Source organism: Girardinichthys multiradiatus, chromosome 3 (genome assembly GCF_021462225.1).
Source record: "Girardinichthys multiradiatus isolate DD_20200921_A chromosome 3, DD_fGirMul_XY1, whole genome shotgun sequence".
NCBI classification, from domain to species: domain Eukaryota; kingdom Metazoa; phylum Chordata; class Actinopteri; order Cyprinodontiformes; family Goodeidae; genus Girardinichthys; species Girardinichthys multiradiatus.
This window is the reverse complement of record NC_061796.1, coordinates 3,312,422-3,334,946: the sequence shown is the minus strand read 5'-3', so window position 1 is coordinate 3,334,946 and position 22,525 is coordinate 3,312,422. Positions and strand designations below refer to the sequence as shown.

The window sequence follows — 22,525 nt, the reverse complement described above, 5'->3', positions numbered from 1 at the left end:
GAAACCTCCCACACTAAAATGACAGGTGTTCAGTTTCAATTACCAACCCCTGTATGTTGCTTTCATCTCATTTATTGCAAAGAGTTGCTGTTTTATTAGAATTTAAAATGACAAAGAAGCTCTTGATGAAAATGATATATTGCAATTTTCTGCTGACTCCTTGAAAACTTCCCTTTGTGGATAACTTCATGTACTAATGACAAATAGTGCAATAAAGCTAAGAGTTTGAATTGTGTTTTCCCTGTCTGCAGCTCCTTCAGGCCATCTGTCTCTCTCTGTCCCTGTGGCCAGCCACATGAGACCGCAGACAGTGATGGTATCAGCACAGACTCGGGACACATTTACACGGATCAGAAGAAAGACAAACAGATCATTGTGTGTATGTTGTGTGCATGAGCTTGTGATTGTGTTACCTGTGGATCTGTAGCTCAAAGCTGATTTTTGGTCCGGAATCTTCTAACCTTTGGACTGAAAACCTCAAACCAACAGACAGCTGTTGAGGAACATCAAGAATCCCAAAAAACAGAGACAATGTATTAAAATCACATGACAACAGAATGAAGAGAGAACCTATAGAAAGATGGTGAGGAATGAGATGCATGTGTACATCAAAGGCAGTGCTGAACAGACACATCCTTGTAAATGGAACCCCATCCTGGTACTTCATAGTCACAATATCTGGATTGTGTATTTGTGTGTTGATAACAGCAAGTTTCCCAAATCTGACAAAAGCCAGACTACAGACACATACTTAAAAACCACAATCAAGTTCCTCGTCTCTCCTCTGTTTAAATCTCCCTGTCCTCCAGGCTAACGCAAAACACGTGGAGGCTTTTGGTATGCCGTCAACAGCTGCACCAAGTGTGTATTTACATGCGCATGTGATCTCTGTTGAAAAACAGGTCGAGCCCCCGGTTCAGAGGGGGGGAAATGACAGCATGCAGACTTGTATTAAAAACTTCAAGAGCCATGTCTCCAGGGGGCGAGCGGCTACAAAGTCAGGCTATCTTTACAGGAAGACTTGGAAGGGAAAAGTTAGGCGGAGAAGATCCAATGAGACAGGCACTAAAGATGCTGTTTAGAGGAAACAACAGCTAAGAGAAGAGCAACACAATCAAGTCTGATACCAGCCTGTCCGTAGAAGACAGGACAGTTCAGGGAGTTTGGTTTGTTAGAAGGGATCATACTTCTTCACAAAGCGAATGATCAAAACACCCATCATAAATTTCTCAAGAAGCTTGAAGTTGTCATTTCCATATGACTGTTTTATGTGTCTAAAAATCTTTTAGGCATAGAGAATAAATGGCTTCTGCATTTGGCTATAGTCGTGTGGATGCACAGCTATGACTCAGTGGATTTAGCTATAATGCAGAACTAAGATGATTCTTCAGAGCAACAGGGTGGAAAATGGTTCAATAAAGCGGTTTATAAACTTTTGCACCACTGGAAATAAAAAGGCTTGTGTAGTGTGTTATAAATGTCACACATGAACATTAGGTGAATGGCTATGGGTAAACTTGTATATTTAAAGGCTTAAATATGACTGTTTTTAAGAAACTCTAGATATGATGTTCCTCCCAGAAATCTGTCCATATTTTTATTTTAAAATGAAATTGCTTACATTTCTGTTGTACTTTACAAAAGTATGACCAAAAATATGAGATTTTCATGAACATTCCAACACCTAATATCCACATTCCTTTGCTTTCCTTTCAATCTTCTGGTATAACATCTTAATTCACTATTTCATCAGTAATGACAAAACACCCCAAGGCAGATTGAGCAGAAAAGCATTTCATTTTGGACTCCTGCACGGTTATGTGTCCCAAACTACTTCCATTTCATACCATAAACAAACCATTTTGTACCCACATGTTAAACCTTAACGTATCCGTTGAATTTAAATATTTTTATGAAATATGGATGATCATAAAAATGCTCAAATCTCATTTAGCATTTGATTTACTTGTGCAATATTTTCTAAACATTTTATATGACATGGATTTTGATGTAAGGTCCTTACGAAACATCCCACGGAAGATGTACCTGAAAGAGTCCGGTATGAAAAGACCAAAACTGCAAAGGTAAGACATAGTGAAGGATTAAAATGATCAGCCCTCTAGTTGAAACGCAGACACCATGTTGGAAAATTATCTCCTTCTAAACAGATAGATATAAGGACGCATCATCTTTATTAATCAAAGGTTTGACTTAATGTGATCAAACGTCTCGAAACGGCAGCAACTGCAGCATCGTGCCCTCAATGAAATTATTAACCCAGGTTTTTCATTCATGAAGAGCATATTTAACATTTAGCACTGATAACTAATCCATCCTTTAGAGAAATGTAGACATGACACGACTTTGGTAGCTAAAGCTTTAGAACATGAAATCAGGTGTACTATTTTAACTATTATGTGAACCTACTGTTCTTTAAAGTTGTGTTCAAAGCTTTAAAACTTGACGTAGAAAGGGATGTGAGCAGACTGGAGACAGTCGGGTCACGGCAGCAGCGGCTCCTGTAGGATGTGGTCTATAGTGTTAAGGATGAAAACCTGCTGAAGCACAGACAGCATCACAGCTAGTAAAAGCTGCCGTGTTTTAACTGATAACAGAACTGCTGAATAAATAGGTCCGATTCATGCAGGCTTCACCTTACAACTCAAAAGGTATTTCTGCATGTGGTTTTGTGCTGTTGCTAAAGAAGACCTTCAGAGGTCTAATTGAGTCCATACCGCATTGTGTCAGGAGTCTTCTGCTAGTAAAAGAAGCTCCTTATCTTATCGCTTATTAGTGTACAACCTGTAGGTAGGATGGAGCCACACATTTGGACATCTAGAACGGTCCTGAGACATCCTTGTTTCATTCAGCACTTTGCTTTCAAACACCTTTACTTTGGTAAAGGTGGTTTGGATTAAAATTTCCAAAGATTTTCTGATGGCTTTTCAACATATTTTTTGGGGAATTTAGGTAATGTTTCAAGGCAGATTATTCAGAGATTATCATTTATTTGTTAACCCACATAAATCTGACATACGAGTCATACAGACATAAAAACTCTTAGTTTTAATAGGATCTTTCGGCACATTTTTCATTTCTTTTTGAATTTGTCCTTAATGCAATTGCTAGAATTTAAAGTCATTTACTGAGATGCCACTCCAGAGCTAGATGGAGTGGAGTTTTCCCTGATTGTCTGAACCATAGAGTAACACGGTGCTGCCCCTTGCCCCTCTGTTGCTACATGCTGCTGGCCAGCTGTTTGAAAAAAGGCTCCTACACTTTTCCTTGCTTACAAGAAGGTCAAATTTGTCAATTTTTAAATTGTTTATGGTTGCACAAAACACAGATGGTGATAGTATGGTGGTATAATGTGGTGGTATAATATTCTGCACATTAAGCACATGGAAACTGCTACTAAATTTAGCAGGTGTTTATTCGGTTTTTTTGCTTAGGTGCATCAGGATCAAAATAACTATAATTAAATGTTATAGATAATTATTAAAACTGCAATAAATTATGTTAGGATTAGAAGTTGCTTTCTATCAAATTTGTTCGGATATACTGTGATAATGTATTATTGTTACTCAAGCTTATCATACAACCCATTAAGCCAACACTGGGAACACTACGAACAACTACACAGAAAATGAGAGAAAAAATCCAATAAGGGCAAAAACAAACTTGGAAAAACTTCTAGAAAACCTGTGATGTTTCATTCCACTTTAAAAAGATTACTTTTACTATCGATTGTACATCATATAATGAAAAACGTAACAGTGGAGTTCCACTCAAATTTGGTAATTTGGTAGATGTAAAATAGATGAATTGAAATATTTACAGATAGAGAGAAAACTCAGTTATAGACGCAGGCCAATGGGTCAAAATCTGCATTCCTTCAGGCTTGGACCTCCTACACCAGTCACTCTGCTCATTGAGTCTCCACAGCTGTGTCATGTGGCACAAACAATGAACTCATGTGATCAGACCTGTGTTCGGAGAGCTTGTATGGGTTTGAGTGTGTAAAGGTATGTCCCTCATAAGATGACGGATTCCTGAGTGTCCAACAGGGCAAGGGGAAAGTTGAATATGGGAAACATCTGGCCAGCTGTCGAGCACACAAACACACATGGCCCCCTCCTCCAAACTGTGAAACATGACCACATAATTGATTTATCGGAATGCCCCGTGTCAACTCCCAAGAGCTGACACAGGGCCAGCCTTGACGTCTTTAAAAGAAATCCTTGCGTTCACACATGTGACATGCTTTTTTAGCACGGCGAATGTAAAACAGAGCACTAGAATTTCATGTTGGAAGGGACTGCACTTTTCATTGCAAATCCTCGGCATCCTGCATGTGTCGGCTGTGCAGGAGCTAAATGGATTATTACTGTGGCACGCATTCACAAGTTGAGCGTGATGCAAGCACTGCCATGGGAGTCAGAGGGTGAGGATTGAGGGTCAAGGTGATGATCGGTAAACTTTGGAAACCATCAGTCCAATTAAGCTTGAAGGGTGGTGAGACCTTCTTAGCATGAATGTTTTTTAAAGCATGTGAGTCGGTGTTTATGCTTTTTTAGGCAGTCACAACTCACCTCCGTTCCTGTCGCCATCGGGTTCCCGAGGTCGCAAACCACCATTCTGGACTCATTGATTGTCTTGTACTCGCAGTTTAGCTGAGAGAGAGACTGGAGGAAGAAAAACAGATGAGACTGGGAATGTTGGGGAAAAAGGGGTGTAAGAGGCCATCAGAGTCCAGAGGAGGGATAAGATGGGCGAGGAAGAGTGATGGATACTCTGACACTAACAATATAATCAGTCAAATAGGTCCATTGCACACTCATTTGCACACATACACACGTGTGCAAACAAACACACACATGCGCACAAAATGACCATATCCATTACCATGGCTGCTAATGCAGCCTGTTAATCATAATAGGGGCTTTTAGGATAATGCCAGTAAAGCATATCCTGCTGATAGCCTTGTAGTAATCAGGCCAAATGCATGACTTAATGACACAACAGGAAGTGATGCTGCACTGCAACTGCAGCCTCAAATAGCACACTTCCTTAACTCATTTTCCTGCAGTCGCATTAAGAATACTGTGTTAGTCTAAAAAAGTCAGAGGTTTACATACACTAATCATCTGCAGGAATGTCATGCTAATTTAGGTTTTTTAATGATGCATTTGAACAACTCCTGAAATGATGATATAATACACAAATTCAATTAATACTAAAATCCAAAAAGTGGGTCCACAAGTTTCATGTTGGTGCAGATTTAGTCTAATCTTCATAGGTTCAAAATTATACATAAAGCTTCAAATATATTCATAGAAGCCCTTCTAATATTTGCATAAATGTTTCTTAGCAGGTTACAGAGAAACCACACACTTTTTGTAGCCATTAAACAAGGTTCTTTTTGGCAGAACTTGTAGGGTTCATTCAGATTTTTTTATTTCTTAGCATTAAATTCCCATGTTTAAGCCAAGTCAATATCATTTCTATTTGAGTTGATGTTAGCCGTTCCAAAAGCAAAAGCATATTGTTAGCCTGCTTTATCCATTCAAAAAGTGTTTTAAAGGGTGTTTGAGATCAAGGCAATGTTAAACCTTCCAACTGCTAAGAAGCCAAAATGACCCGCAATGAAAAAGATTTCTATGAATGTTAAGGAACAATCCAGAAACTACCAATTCCCGAGTCTATCATAGACTAGACGTTGCTGGAGCACCTGTGTCACTGTTCACAGATTAGCCAGTTTAACATCAACATGGACTGAGAGGGTGCTCACCACGAAAGAAGCCCCTGCTAAAAAATCTGCACTCTCAAGTATGATGGGAACTTGCAGCTGTTCACATGAAGAAGCAAATGGCTTTAGGAGAAAGGTTTTAAGGCCAGGAAAAAAAAAACTGTCTAGCACAGGGGCAGTAGGAGCATGCTACCTCCAAATTCTTCAACTTCAACTTAGAAGCAACTGGATCTTCCAAAAAGATATCAACGACACATTGGAACTGGTTTTGGAGTGGATACAAATAAAGCAGAATAACACAACAAGCCATTGGAAAACTGAATTTCATAATTACTTATTTGTGGACTGTTTTCAAAAGCTGGTTCTGCACCAAGAATATCAACCTGGAAATCAACCAATTTAAATGAGCCTAACCAAGACTTTTCAAATATCAAGCCAGAATTATGCCAGAACCTTGCTGTTTGCTTCAAACAGTGTCTGGCTTTTCTGCAACTGGCTAAACCAAATGGTTGTTTAATCATATCACTCCATGATAGTTGGTTAAAATGACTAATTAAAAGTTCAAAGTTACATTATGACTGCGATGAGTACTATATGTAAACCTCTGATCTGCACTGTATATTTTTATTCTTAATATTCACTTGCTAATGATTTGTTTAAGTTATGTCCATTTGTTGTGAGTCCTTGCCTCCACCCTGCGCTCCACTCCAATGTAGTCGGCCTCTGGTGGTATCAGTGTGTACAGCTCAGTCTCATAGGCCCCCTCCCCCTGGTTTACTGCGGTGATGGTCAGCATGACCAGATTGTCATCTCCAATCACCAACTCTGAGCGATCCCTGGATTTGTGCGTTGAGACAACAGCACACACAGAGACAAAAATAGACAAAAAGAAGCAAATTGCTACATTTATAATTTTTAGGATTGGACTTAATGTGCAATCAGCTGCAAAGGAATGCAACACCCCCAACATTGCGTGAGCATGTATATGTGTTAGTCATGGGCTGGTGAGTGGATATTTATATAAGGCTGCCATGGAGATGCCTTACAGCTGGAAACACTAGAGAAAGCTATTTCACATACGCGTGTGCACCCAAAATCTCTAACAGGTTGAAAAGGACCAAAATGTGAGCAAGTTCAATGTAAACTGTGTTCATCAGTTGAGGAATAGCAGATATTTGGTCTTTGCTTCAGCTTCGTTTTCATTTATGCCTGTTTTTAGAATGTCTAGCTGTTGAGCATTTGCAGGTTGGGATCAGAGGGCGTGACTGTGAAACCCTTACATGCTGGCGGAGAGCTGGAGGTCGGGGATGCATATGTTGTCATCGCCGCAGTCCAGGAGGATGTAAGCCTGGGATGAAGAGGAACACACATGGAGAAGGACTGTTATGGGTAAATTGTTCGGGTAACTCTAGACATGTAGTTCTCAAACTTTTTAGAAGACCACCTCAGATAATTTTTCTCAAGCATCACCATATTGACAAAAATGGGATAACAAATAAAACAGTACTGTCAGACTCATGTGTTATATCAGAATAAAATACATTGGAAATGCTTCATTGGTAGAAGTCTACTGCAATTTACAGGGACTATGACTTCCATTTTTACTCAGAAGGTAAAATGTCCAAGTTTTAAGATGGGAAAATGAACAGAAATATCCCCTAAATTTGGAGTTCTAAGTGAAAAAGTTGGAGGTTCCTTACAACCATGACTTCATAATCCATCATGGTTGCCTTGCATGCAGAACTTACCAATAGCTACTGTAAAAACAGTTTGTAGGAGCTTTTCATCATTTGTCATCACCTTAAATCTTCCACACATTCACGGCCACAACATCCTTCTGAATCCCACAAAAAAAAAGCCGAAGAGCCACTAGTGCTATCATGAAACCAAAACTAGACAGAAGCACCTCTGGGCCACTCAAAGAAACTGGATGTGTGTCTGAACAGCCACACGGACCCTTTACTGTTAAGCTCTCCTGTTATCTTTTACCTTAAAAAGTCAGGAATCTTTACGTTACGTATATCAGTGATCATGATAAAACACAAAAAGTGAAGAAATAATTGATAGTGGAGTTCTACAAATGTTTGTCAATGTATAAACTATGTTTTGAAAATAATTAAGATAAAGTAATTAACAGATGCGTGAATATTATTTAGAGGGCTGTTATATTAATTAAAGCTGGTTGATGTGTAATTTCCGCAGCATTTAGTTTATTTCTTTGTCAAAAAAAGGCTGTGAATCCTGTTATGTGTTGTTTATCCAATAGGAACATAGAATATTTAATACAGACACATCTGAGTTTTTATAATCTAAATCACTTTAAATTCATTGTTTCACAGAGGAAGCATCTTAAAAAAATCATGTCAGCACCGAGCAGATGATTACACGGACACCCTACTATTCTAATAGCTCATGTGATTTGGAAACAGTTTTCATCTGCAAACAGTTTTTTAATCATCATCTAAAATTGAACTGGGGACATAAAGCAGGAAGTAAAGCCTTCTGTTGTGCATCTCTACAGATTGTTCACCCACATGTTCCTGAAGGAAGGTGCTGCTGTACTCGTTGAGAACAGGTGGGAGAGTTTGATCAGGTGAAGGCAGAGCGAGGCTGTAGTTCAGGGTCAGTGCGATGGGGGTCAGTTTGTCCCTGAACTCGTCCTCCTCCTGTGAAGTAACAACAAGAGAGAAAAATGTAATCTTAATTATCTTTGTGGTGCTCAAACTAGTAAATTCAATAGTCCTTGTAGCTGATTTCTAAAGCTCCTAAGTCAAAGCCTTAGTTTGCAAAGCCAGTAATTGGTGCTTGTATGTGTACGTTACTGTGGGATTGCTCACCTTCAGATAAATCATGTAGCTCAGACATGCATGTGGACGGGTTTGACCCAGTCTGAGGAGCCCTGAGTGCAGAGGCTGCTTGGTGTCCAAGAACAGGACTCTCTTAACCCCGCCCTTTGTGCCTTTCAGCCAATCCAGGTGGAGCTCCGCTTTTAGACCTGAACAAAGGATGGGAACAGAAATGTATGGATTCAGATCTCAGATAACTGTAATTGATGACAGCAGTAGTAATTCAGGAAGGAGTAAGGTGAATGTGTAAAGATAAAAGCAATATACCTCTTTGCTGTCAGTGTGTTATGCTTTGTACAGCAGCTCGTAAAGGTGTTGATTCCCCTTTTAACATTTTCACATTTTGTCATGTTACAACCTCCAACTTCAGTGCATTTTATGGGGATTTTATTTGATAGACCAAAACTAATGGTACATAGTGGAAAATTAATGAGAGATTGTTTTCAACATTGTCTATAAATATATTCTGAAAAGAGAAGTGTGCTTTTTAATCTAGCCTTTTGAGTCAACAAATTGTAGATCTACCATTTTACTGCAATCACAGCTTATGTTATGTCTCAACCAGATTTGCACATCTACACACTGACTGGCTTTGGAGCATCTGTCTGAACATGAGTTTTCAAGTATTGCCACAGATTCTCAATCGGATTTTGTCTGGACTTTGACTGGACCGTTCTAACACCCGAATGTGTTTTGATCTAAACTAGTCCATTGTGGCTTTGTAGTATAGTATATTTAGTTTTTTCTGCCCGAAGTTGAAACTCCACCTCTGTTTCTAGTCTTTTTCAGCCTGTTTTACATCAAACTGGAATGGTTGCTTTGGTTCAGGTTTGGTTCAGGCTTTGGTTCACTTTTTCTCCCTCACTGTAAAACTTTAACCTTGTGCACAGTTGCTTACCTACGGTGTTGGGAATCCCCACGCCACTCACTGCTGCACACACATCCACCTTCAGGCTAGTGGAAAACAGAGAGAAAAAAAACCCGTTAAGGATTAATTTAGCAAATCGTCCAAGATGTTTAAATTGGATCTGACTTCCGTAGTAATATAAGAGAACAAGCTGAGTAATGAATGCACACTGAACCAATAGGTGCACTGTGCTATGCACTCAACAAACTAAAGGTTTTCATTTATTTCTTATGTTTCTAACACAAGGTCATTAAAAAAAGCAACACACTAAGTAAATGAACTGCTTCTAAACAAGGCATTTCTTCCTTCCTCTAGGGGTCAATAGGAATTATAGTGGAGGCCCTACTATTAGACACACCGACATGGGAGACTTGGAAGCATTTCTGCATTTCCTCTACTAATGCTTATTAAGCTATGTGTAAGAGCGTTTTTGTGTGTCTTATCACCTTTTTAATCAACAACAGGAAAGTGCCTCCCACATGGAGAGATCTGCACTGCTAATATGCAGTAATCTGGTGGATCTCATGGGTGTAACTTGTGTCAATGAAGCAGATGACCTCATGCAGGTTTTGTTTCAGAACTGGCACCTGTATGAGTGCGGTTCAGTGTTGGAAGGGTTTGAGAAACCAGGCTGCAGATGTAGTGGGTATGTGTGTTTTTGTTGATAATCAGGATTCCCATTTGATAACACAATAATGACAATCTGCTGTTAAAATGTGCTTGGTGTAAGTGAGAGATGTGTTCAAGTGACAAAAGAGCTAATTGGTTCTAAAAAAAACATTTACAAGGTTGGTTCCTGTTTGTCTAACATATGTTATTTAAATGCATTGTGTGTTTCACATGTGGGAGTGTGTGACTCTAATAAAGGCTGTGTCACATTTAAGTGTGTTTTGCACGGAATGGCCTCCAGGTTAGTCATTACTGTATGTAATTTTCCCTGAAATGCATCTGCGCTCCTCCATCCTACACAAGGCGAGACGGCATTCAGTCTTTACATTAACTCCTGTTCTGCAGTGCCAAGAGTCTGCTCCAAACAACCCACACAACTTCTCACATATGTGATTATGAAATCTGATTACAGAGCTATTATTACCTCAGACAATAATATATTGTTGCTGCATTAGTCAATAAAGATATAGATGGATTTGATTGAAGCCAATTTTATTTTTCTCGGAGGGCTCCTGCTTGCTTTGTTACTCCTTCACTCTTTATTAGGGCCAGCATTTCCTTTGGCCCTGGGTGCACTTATTTGGCAGGTGAATGCACTTTTCATACTTAGGGAGGCCGGACAATGTGCTGCACAAAACAATTTCTTTTCCAGTTTAACTGGCTCTAATTTAAGTAATTACTTTCTTCCCCTTTTTACTGGCCCCCTTTCATCTTTTCATTTAGCTACAGGTGTGGATCTAATGTTAAAATATTATATAAAACTCATTGAACTAAGCATTATCCTCTCGGGGCATAAATATTTTCAAAAGCATTATTTTAAGCGTTAGTAACTCACATTCTCCTGCAGCAGCAGAAACATGGAAGAAGGTGAAAAATCATCCCTGCTTAAATGGTATTACATTAACTTGTATATTTGGGCATTTTGAGTTGCCTTTGGCCGAAATGTGCACGTCAATAAAGTGGCCTTGTCTTCCCTTACAAATAAGTACTTTTCTATGAATTTCTGGTGGTGCAGTTGCTATCACTGTTAACTAACAGCAAGAAAATACTGCGTTAACTGAAATATGTTACAAGACAAATCAAGAATTGGTAACATCAAAAACAGAGAGTAACCATATTTTGGTTATGGTAGCATTTCCTCTAACTGCTCTACATGAGAACATCAACAGGTGATGAGACTTTACTTTAGAAAAATAGGGCTTACTCACAAATACTCCAATAGGGACAACATGTCTGTAGTTGTCAAAAAAAAAAACAACACATACTACAGAGGAAAGAGATATCGCTTAAGGAAAGAAAGGTCACATTTTGCTCTTTAATCTTGGAGAAGAGGGAATATTGTTTTAGCCAAAATGGTTAAAGAATCTTAGGAGTTCATAGAAATACATTCAGAACAACCAGCACTGTTTTAATGGCCTCCAGGGTTTATAACTGTTGCATGATTACCAAAGTTATAAAGAAATCAGATGCTTTACAACGTGACAGAGATATTTCTTAGTGTGTGGCAATTCACATCTGATGGGAAACAGCAGAAATGTCCTAAAGTTGGAAAACTGTGAAACATCCCTTTATTCTACTGCAGTCTTTTGACTTTCCTCATGAACTGAATCTTCTCTGAATCCATACCACCGGCTTGAAAGTCTAGCAATTTATTTAAACAGGCTAAGTTTTGTTTTGACAAAATTCACACAGTTTAGCGCTTTTTGTTGATCCGACTCAAACCCAATTCCTCTTCCACTCACTGCCAATAATCACACAATGCTACAGAGAAACCACTGAGGCAACAAGCCAAGCCCAATGTCTCCCATCCAAACACTCCCCCAGCAGTTCCAGCCCCAATACCTCAGGACCAACATCAGGCAGTGGCCAAGCAGCGAACCTTTCGACAGGTTCCCCGCAACTAAACTCGAGCCAAGGCTGTTCAAAGCCAGTCTGCCACCCACACGATCAATGATATAATCAAAACAGAATTATGCAGTCTCAAATTAATTGCAGAGTCCTATAAATCAGGGTTTTTAGGATATATGAGCCTGTTTTTTTTCCCGGTGGGCTTCCATATTGCAATGGAGATTTAGATAAACAGTCTTTGGCTGACGACAGACGTCTACAACTCAGGGGTGAAATATTTGTTCAGTCTGTCAGTGTGAGGGTTATTTGTGAAAGAGCATATTTCATATTGCCTATCATTTTAGGATGCACCGCAAGCAGGACAATTTTGGTTATAGATATGAATTTCATCGCAGCACTGGGCCTCATTAGTTTTATGTTTATTTAAGATTTTGAACTCTTCTTGGTTTCATTTACCTGCACACAGTCACGTGATCTATTAAGAAGGTATTTGCACTGGGGAAGTAACCTAATTAGGTAGTCCAACATGTCTCTTTTCAGTTTCCAGCTTGAATTCAAGTGGCAGGCATTGAGGATATCATCCCATGACTGGTGTGCACATTCGTCCTTAAGATGAAGTTACTCACCAGGTTCAGGTCACAAAGCTTAAAAATTTGTTAATTCACAGTTTACCACCTAAACATCCAGATCAGGATTTACCCTATTTTTCAGTTTTTATGTAAAATAAAGTTTAAGAAATGTAGATGTCATGTACAAGTTAGCATCTTGATTATGACATGAAGTATAACTGATACCTGGGATTTGTCAGTTTTTTTATATCTGTAAAGACTCGTGTTCTCTTTGCTCCTATCGCCGTAACGGGATGATTCTCAGTAAAGCTGCTCTCATTATATATTGTACTGTTTTGGTAGTTAGAAAGAAAAATGAATCTGAAATTTGAATAAGCCTATTAAGACCACATTTGTAATAGATGCCAATTTCAAAGCACAACAAGGTTAATAGACAGTAGTAGACAGTAGTAATAACACTGTCTGAATCTGCTGTCATTTTGGCAATACTAAATGGCCAGATAGGGAATGTAGAAGTGACACAATGCTTTAAGCTGCAGCTTCATTTCTCTGCTAATGTCTGTAAATCCACAGCTGTTCTCACGCCCTGCCTGCAGTAGGTTTTGGACAGTAACAGAACTGGGGTGCAGAAACAATTCAACCTAACTAGTTGTGATATTAAAGCAAGGAGACAAGCATTATCAAAAATAGATCCTCACAGGGAGCTATGGAGCACCCACCCTGACAAACACCCATGCAGACACATCAGTCACCAAGCTCCCCCCTTTAAAAGGAAATACTTCTCTTTTCTAAATAAAGAGGCTAAGGTATGCCTATAAGGTTTCATAGTATATAGAACATTCATACCTAAACAGAGTGCTTAATGGCACCAGGGATGGCTGTGGTCAGTTCTCAAAACAAGCAGTTGTAAAAGAGCTCAGTGCCCATTACACTTTTACACCATCTTTACCAAAGGTGGCAAAACAACATAGAACTTGTAAAAAATACAAACATTTCTGCTTGGAGTAAAGATTCACAGAAACTTTTCAGAAAGCAAATAAAGAAAGAAGTTCAATATAAGTTCAATATAATCAAAGTCAGCCTTTGATTAATTTAGAAGACTGCGTCTGCTCTAGAATTTCTACCATCCATCAACAGACACATTGTTGTTTACTTAAGAAACCTTCGCTTGATCGAGATGATTTGAAAAATAACAGGCCTATATCCAATCTTCCATTCTTATCTAAAATTCTTGAGAAAATAGTTGCTAATCAAATGTGTGAGCATTTACATAGCAATGACCTGTTTGAAGAGTTTCAGTCAGGCTTCAGAGCTCATCATAACACTGAAACAGCTCTACTGAAAGTCACTGATGATATTTCTTATGGCCTCATATAATGGACTTGTGTCTGTATTGGTTCTGTTAGATCTCAGTGCTGCATTTGATACAGTCGATCACAATATTCTCTTAGAAAGGCTGGAATATGCTGTAGGGATCAGGGGAACAGTGCTAGGCTGGTTTAAATCTTATCTGTCTGACAGATTCCAGTTTGTTTATGTAAATGATAAATCATCTTTAAATTCCAGGGTTAATTGTGGAGTACCACAGGGTTCAGTACTTGGGCCAATTCTCTTTACTATGTATATACTTTCAAAAGGTAAAATTATCAGGTAGCATATAATAAATTTTCATTGTTACGCTGATGACATTCAGCTTTACTTATCCATAAATCCTGATGAACCCAACCAGTTAGATAGACTACAAGCATGTCTTGAAGACATAAAAACTTGGATGACTTTACATTTTCTGCTTCTAAATTCAGACAAGACAGAAGTTGTCATCTTTGGACCGGAGTCTTTGAAAAGGAAACTGCTTAGTCAATCACTTAACCTGGATGGCATTAAATTAACGTCCGATAATGAAGTAAAAAACCTTATTGGTGTGTTATTTTTGACCAGGACATGTAATTTAAATCCCATATTAAACAGGTTTCTAGGATTTCCTTCTTTCATCTTTGGAACATTGCCAAAATTAGAAATATCCTATCTAGGAGTGACTCTGAAAAACTAGTCCATGCATTTGCTACTTCAAGGCTGGACTATTGTTATTCGTTGCTATCAGGATGTCCACAAAATGCAGTTAAAAGCCTTCAGCTGATTCAAAATGCTGCTGCAAGAGTTCTGATGAAAATTAAAAAGAGAGATCATATTTCTCCTACTTTAGCTTCCCTTCATTGGCTCCTTGTTAAATCCAGAATAGAATTTAAAATTCTCCTCCTCACATATAAAGCCCTTAATGATCTAGCTCCATCATACATCAGAGATCTGATTGTTCCATATGTTCCTAACAGAGCACTTCGTTCTCAGATTGCAGGTTTACTGGTGGTTCCTAGAGTCTCTAGAAGTAGAATGGGAGGTAGATCCTTTAGTTATCAGCTCCTCTCCTGTGGAATCGGCTCCCGGTTTTAGTCCGTGAGGCAGACAGCCTGTCTACTTTTAAGGCTAGGCTTAAAACTTTCCTTTTTGATAAAGCTTATAGTTAGAGTGGCTTAGGTTATCCTGAGCCATCTCTGTAGTTATGCTGCTATAGGCTTAGGCTGCTGGAGGACATAATGACCACTTTCACCCTCTTCGCTACATTCTCACACTACTCTCTAATTCTGCATTATTTGCTGTTATTTCAGTTTTAAACTTTATGTTCTCCCTCTTTTCTCTTCCTAGAACCTACACCTGGCCTGACTCTGTGTCTACCTGTGACACCTTTCTGGGGAGGGGCATCATCCAAGCTTCAACTTAATGCTCACCCTCTACCGATGACCCACATGGCCTTGTCTTTCAGTGTTTAACCCTTTCTCTCTCCTAGACATGGCAATTGACTGAGCTTTTATTGTGACTAACTCTATGTGCTCTCTTTCAGACTCTAACCTTGAAAACTGGCTCTGAGTTTATCAGTTCTTTCTTACTAGATGAAATGACTAAAGGAGCTACATCCATTAACATTTACTTTTCCTTCCCATAGAAAGGACTCCTGGATCAGAGCTTCTTTATTCTCTTTGTGTCTCTGCTCTGTTCTCTCAAACCCCCAGTCGGTTGTGGCAGATGGCTGCTCACACTGAGCCTGGTTCTGGTTCTGCTGGAGGTTTCTTCCTGTTAAAAGGGAGGTTTTCCTCTCCACTGTCGCTACATGCATGCCCAGTATGAGGGATTGCTGCAAAGTCAACGCCAGTGACTGTCCACTGTCTCTACATGCTCATCCAGGAGAAGTAAATGCTACAAATCTCTGACTCGATGCAATCTGCTGGGTTTCCTTAGACAGAAAAACTTTTTAGCCAATTTGAATAAATAACTGAATCTGACTGCACTGTTCAATGATTAGGATTAATTGGAATGTATGTACCTGACTTTTGTGAAGTGCCTTGAGACGACGTGTTGTGAATTGGCGCTATATAAATAAACTGAATTGGACTTCTTTCAGTCCTGCATTCTAGTATTTCTGAATTATAATAGTCTTAATGATTAATAGTTCAACTGACAACAAAATACTTTGATTTAAACATAGATAAAACATAAGACTCCCACCGACTCCCTCTTAAGCATCCTCATTAGTATGAAAATGTTTGCTTTGCTGCAGTAGACCAACCATTTTGCTTGCTGCCATTGCCCCTATCAGGAATTAGTAAATATATTACGTCTCCACCTGAGTGCAGTAGAGCCTACAAAGCAATATGACAGAGGTTCCTGCCTGCACCAGCATACACTTGCTTTGCTTCGACTTCTTCCAAGACAATTACACCCTGTTATAATCCACAATTGTTTATGTACTTGTTGCCAACACTAGTTTAGTTTTCTGTGTTGTTCATTTTGTTTTAAACAATGTTAAAAGGTAAATGAGATTAAAATCTTTTTCAAGACAGACCAGCCCAAAAATAACCTGACACATCAGATGGCTTGTTATACAGAACCATCAAAGGAAGCTATCTGTGGGGTTTATTTAGAAAAGGACATGCTTTATAAATAAATACCCAAAAAATACTTGGCATGTACAGTAAGTGGATAAACCCTTTGGCTTTGACAAACAAATTTAACTGCTCAGATCAAAACGGTGAACCAAAAGTGTTTCTAAAATTCAACCTGTGCTGAAGTTGAAAGAACTGACAATCTTTTGTATCTATATGCATCACTTAATTATTGCACCCAAGTCTGGCAAGACATGAGTTTCTATATTGCTGATCTTTCCTGAGAGTCCAGCACCCTCAAAATGATAATATCAACATTTTAATTTTGCTTTTTGTTGCCAGACTACAGCAAAGATACAGCTGGATGAAAGTGTGGCAAAACAGGCAAAAACATAACACAAAACAAAACAAGGCAGGGATAAAACTGTTAAAGTGTGACTGATTGTGGAGTCAAAAGAGAAGCAGTTCTGATTCCCCAAATTTAAATTAGTGATGCAACAACTGATCAGTCAGTGATCAAAGAGACAGAAATCTGACGTTTTTTCATTAAATACATGGCAAGTCAAACCCCCCATTTTCTGGTCTGTGAACATGTCTTTGCACTTTCCTTTGAGTTTATTAAAAAACAAAAGAATGGTTAGGGACATTACTTTGATGCATAAATATGGATAATGGTCTGTTTTAAATTTTCTTTAGCCTTAAAAACTACTTTTAAAAGCAGTTTTAAGGAATGTGTAGCACATTTTAAATTTTTTCTTTTGCGGTCAATGTTTGATACTTTGCATTACTGAATTAAAACAAAGGCGTTGAATTTCTTATAGAACTTAGAAAGCAACTAACTGCATCTTTTCGTAAAAGATTTTCTTGACTTCAAAAACATGCTACCTGAGGTAGTGCATATTTGTTATAAACACTGCCTGGCCAAAAAAAAAAAGTTGCCACCCAAAAAAGAAATGTCACACTCTCTATTATTTCGTTGGACCACCTTTATCTTTGATTACGGCATGCATTCGCATTGTTTTCGATAAGCTTCTGCAATGTCCCAAGATTCATTTCCACCCAGTGTTGCATCGATTTTTCACCAAGATCTTGCATTGATGATGGTAGAGTCTGACCACTGTGCAAAGCCTTCTCCAGCACATCCCAAAGATTCTCAATGGGGTTAAGGTCTGGACTCTGTGGTGGCCAATCCATGTGTGAGAATGATGTCTCATGCTCCCTGAACCACTCTTTCACAATTCGAGCCCGATGAATCCTGGCATTGTCATCTTGGAGTATGCCCGTGCCATCAGGGAAGAAAAAATCCATTGATGGAATAACCTGGTCATTCAGTATATTCAGGTAGTCAGCTGACCTCATTCTTTGAACATATACTGTTGCTGAACCCAGACCTGACCAACTGCAGCAACCCCAGATCATAGCATTGCCCCCACAAGTTTGTACAGTAGGCACTAGGCATGATGGGTGCATCACTTCACCTGCCTCTCTTCTTACCCTGATGCCCCCATCAGTCTGCAACAGGGTAAATCTGGACTCATCAGACCATATGACCTTCTTCCATTGCTCCATAGTCCAACCTTTATACTCCCTAGCAAATTGAAGCCTTTTTTTCCGGTTAGCCTCACTGATTAGTGGTTTTCTTAAGGCTACACAGTTTTTCAGTCCCAATCCCTTGAGTTCCCTTCACATTGTGGTTGTGGAAATGCTCTTACTTTCACTATTAAACATAGTCCAGAGTTCTACTGTTGTTTTTCTTCGATTTGATTTCACCAAACGTTTAAGTGATCGCCGATCACAATCATTCAGGATTTTTTTCCGGCCACATTTCTTCCTCGAAGACGATGGGTCCCCACTATCCTTCCAGTTTTTAATAATGTGTTTGACAGTTCTTGACCCAATTTTGGTAGTTTCTGCAATCTCCTCAGATGTTTACTCTGCTTGATGCATGCCAATGATTTGACCCTTCTGAAACAGACTGACATCTTTTTCCACGACCAAAGGATATGTCTCTCGACATGGTTGTTTAAGAAATGAGAAGCAACCCGTTGCACCAGTTGGGTTAAATAACTTGTTGCTAGCTGAAACATAATCGCCCATGCAGTAATTATCCAATGGGAGGCTCATACCTATTTGCTTAGTTAAATCCAGGTGGCGACTTTTTTTTGGCCAGGTAGTGTATGTTGAGAAACTAAACTTGACAACTAGATGAGAGATGCTCAAAATGTAGCTCCATTTTACTATAGAAAAAAGCTGTTACAGATTCTTGCTGACTGTGTTTTGAACTTAATCAAAATGAATCATATGTGGATAAACACAGACATGGCATTTTTCACAAGTAAAATAAATATGTGAATGAATGTTTGAGTTTAAAACGTACAGTGCTTTACAAAAGTATTCTCAACCCTTTAACTTTATATTTTGCTATGTTACAATCACACACCTTATTGTATTTTTAGAGAGTTTACATGATGGACCAACACAGAGTTGTGTATGACTGGGTATGGAAGGAAAAAGATGGCTCAAAATGTTTTACAAATAAAGGTCTGAAAAGTATGGTGTGCATCTCTATTCTGCCCTTTAACATCCATTGTGACAGATTGTCTTCAGAGACCACCTAATTAATGAATATAGTCTTCTTCTGTGTAATGACATTTAGTGGCATCGCTCTGAATGAATTACCCCGCACTGTGAAACATGGTGCTTGCAGCATCATGCTGTGTGGATGCTTTTTTTCAGCTTGGACTATTTTACAAAGAAAAACTTGAGTCTCTAGATGTGCAATCTATAAAGTATTTATTCATGGAGGATAAATATATACGCAAACAAAATTTTTCCGATTTTTATTTCTAACAGAAATTAAATGATTTTATATAAATTGATGGCTAATAAAGTTGTTTCATAGTATTTCAAGCGTTGCTGGAGTCTTCACCTCACCAGATCTTTGTCCTCTACCATGCACCTTGGGAGTCAATTAAGTTGTGCCAGAAACGTTTGGATCTTAGCAGTAAAGGAAAACCATTTTCCTTCCTCTTCACAATTTTGAGCTACTTTGGGTAAGATCCCACCAAAATATATTGAAGTTTATGCTTGTAATTTGACAAAGTGTGAAAAGGTGCAAGGGGTCTGAACACCTTTTGAGTAAATATGTGCACATGTGCAGGTAACCCAAGGGAAATTTATTAGTAAAATGATGAAGGAATAATAGAAGGATTAGAAAGATTGCATTAGAACCAGCTCTTACCAGTAAACTTCCCAAGGATTATTAATGTCATTTGATTCATTTTTCTGTGTTTGATTTTCTGTATCATTGTAATGTTTTTCCTCATGTACAGCGCTTTGAGTGCCTTGTTGCTGAAAAGCGCTATATAAATAAACTTGACTTGACTAGAAGCTGTTTTTACCAGGTAACCATGTTAGAGGTCTGAGGCAAGAGACACCGCCTATCATCAGGATTCAAAATTCTGGGAGTTAGGGTCATTGTAGCTTCCACGGACACAACAGCTCGAGACCTAAAAAACATGCAAAGAAAAGCTTTTTTAGCAGAATGCAACAAGAAGCACAAATGTGACAAATTGGCATTTCTATTTTTGAAACTTGTACCTGTAGACTGAGACTTCTCCTGCGCCAAATGCTCCGACAATCAGATCTGCACAGAGTCACAGGGAAAGCAAGCAGAGAAAAGGGGGGCAAACAGTAAGCTTCAAAGAATGCAACAGATGGGACTGATTTCAGGGTCTCCAACAATCTTCATCAAACACAGACACAGTATGTAATAAACACATTTAAACACACACACTTCCAATGTAATGTAGGGCTGACCCTCTGATATCATCAGGCTTTTTCTTTAAATTGATGCCCCTTTTTTAAATTGAACTCAGTAACTAAACAAGAGATGAACATGTATTTGTTTTTTATTTTAATTTTAACAGTGCATGTATGGGGCAAACGAATCACTGCAAGACAGGGACGACACGCTGCATTCCAGGGCCCAAGTTCACATCGCTCCAATCACAGTTTGTTAAACAACAACATTTCCCAACAGCCCGCGCAGCGTGGAATCTAAATTTTAAGCAGCACCAGATCTCATCTATGTGTGATTTTTTTATTTGTTTGCATGGGCTTTGTGATGAACACATGATTTTAATTGGCTCCCAAAGTTTAAAATAGAGACGGTATTTAATGGCAGTGGTCAGGGGACACATACCGATGTAAGCCACACACACACACACACACACACACACACACACACACACACACACACACACACACACATCCGTGTTTTACTATCTTTATGAGGTCTTTTCGGTTCCATTGACTTCCATTCATTTTCCTTGATTTTTAGTGCCTAACCCTGACCCTAACACTAACCCTAACCAGTTAATACCTAATCCTAACAATAACTCAATTCATACCCTAGTCCTAAACCTAACCCCTGTCCCAAGAACGGAATTTGAAAAAGTGAGGACCAGGAAAATGTCCTCACTTTGTGAAAATGTCCTCACTTTGCGATAAAAATACGAAAAATGGTTCTCACTCAGCAACAAGTACAAGAACACACACACACACTTACTCACACACACACACTTACTCACACAAGTGCTGATTAAAACAATGTGAAACTAGAAAAGAGTCACTTAATGGATACAAGCCATCCCTGCCAGATCCAGCAGGAAGTTAAGCTGTCTGATCCTGAGAAAGACATGGTGACTATGTTGTCACCATGTCAGTTAGGATTTTCATTACTAAATCATTGCCTATGTAGATATATCTCTATAAAAAAATCCAAACTTCATATTTATGATTCCATAAATGCTTAAATCTGTGCAATCTCAGCATAAAACCCAATAGCAACCTTCTTAATGAAGATGAAAGCAAATGTTAAAATGTACTCTTGCAGACTGTGCCTGCCAATTGCTGTGACTTTTCCCTTTGTGCATTTAAGAGGAACATGACTAATTGAATCTAAGAGAGACATCTGTTTCTGCCTTTGGCTGCAGTCACTGTGTCCCCCTGAAACCACAACATTAAACATTCAGGCCCTGTCCCTTTTCCCCTGGAGTGCACTATGTTCCTCTGTAAGTAGGATGTTGCTCTATGACTCGGTGTGTATTAGAGCTAGGAATGTCTTGGTCTGATCGCAGTTATCTGCCTAGGGTTTATCAAGACTTTTTTAACTGATCCGAAGGTCCCTGAGCTTCCGGTATCTTTCGTTGGTCTACTGTTGGCGATTTTATGTTGGCTCCTTCCCCAGTAAGCCATACGGCAACGTTTTGCACAACCAGTTTTTTGTTCTTTTTTTTAACTCCAAGCCTATTCTCGTTTGCACCACTTCTAAAACTGTATTATAGGCAACTATATTATTGATCTTACAAATTCAGATTCTGCCTAACAATTTTATGTCCCAGCTACAGTAGGCCAGATATTTGTCTTGTTTTTTAAATAAATCTGCATCACACTGTCTGTGGGATTCCAATAAAAAAAAAAGTCCTAACACCTATGCTGTGCTAGCAGCTGGTGAGGCTCTGGTTATATGTGATGCCGTTTACCCTTTTCTCTCAGTCACTAACATTCTTACATCTGAAGTTAAACAGAAACAGAGTCAGGACGCAGTGAGACAAGTGTGAATCTGTGCAAAAGTGTTCCATTGATAATGTTGTTTTTGCACAGGATTTGCAAAATGGGCCTATGCCCAAAAAAGTTACTTTAACTCTCCACTCTGGAAACTTTTAATAGTTTTTAAAAAATGTATTATTATTTTTTTTTTCACCAAAAATTCAGTTTGCATGTGAACAGAGAAAGAAAAATCGCTATTTCGCAAAATATCTGTGTTAATGTGAAAACACCCTAAACGTTATAATATCTGGAAAAACACTCAAATGTGTTACAAGCTGAATTGTTAACAAGTCATATGAAAACTGAGGGTAAACTTGTGAGAATTAGCTTAGCATGTCACCAAACTCCTCTGGTTGAAAACAAGAACAAATGCGGTATGTGTTGAATCA

General features: G+C 38.8%; 1 protein-coding gene across 1 annotated transcript in view; it reads right to left on the bottom strand.

Moving 5' to 3' along the window:
• itga8 (integrin, alpha 8) overlaps positions 1–22,525 on the bottom strand; it is a 65,133-nt gene that overhangs the window by 10,514 nt on the left and 32,094 nt on the right. The window contains exons 14-22 of the mRNA XM_047360346.1: positions 20,124–20,169; positions 19,925–20,032; positions 9,494–9,549; positions 8,587–8,744; positions 8,284–8,415; positions 7,030–7,097; positions 6,438–6,585; positions 4,593–4,685; positions 414–493 (exon numbers count right to left, since the gene is read on the bottom strand). Coding sequence (XP_047216302.1) covers positions 414–493; positions 4,593–4,685; positions 6,438–6,585; positions 7,030–7,097; positions 8,284–8,415; positions 8,587–8,744; positions 9,494–9,549; positions 19,925–20,032; positions 20,124–20,169 — 889 coding nt within the window. The remainder of the gene's footprint in view (positions 1–413; positions 494–4,592; positions 4,686–6,437; positions 6,586–7,029; positions 7,098–8,283; positions 8,416–8,586; positions 8,745–9,493; positions 9,550–19,924; positions 20,033–20,123; positions 20,170–22,525) is intronic.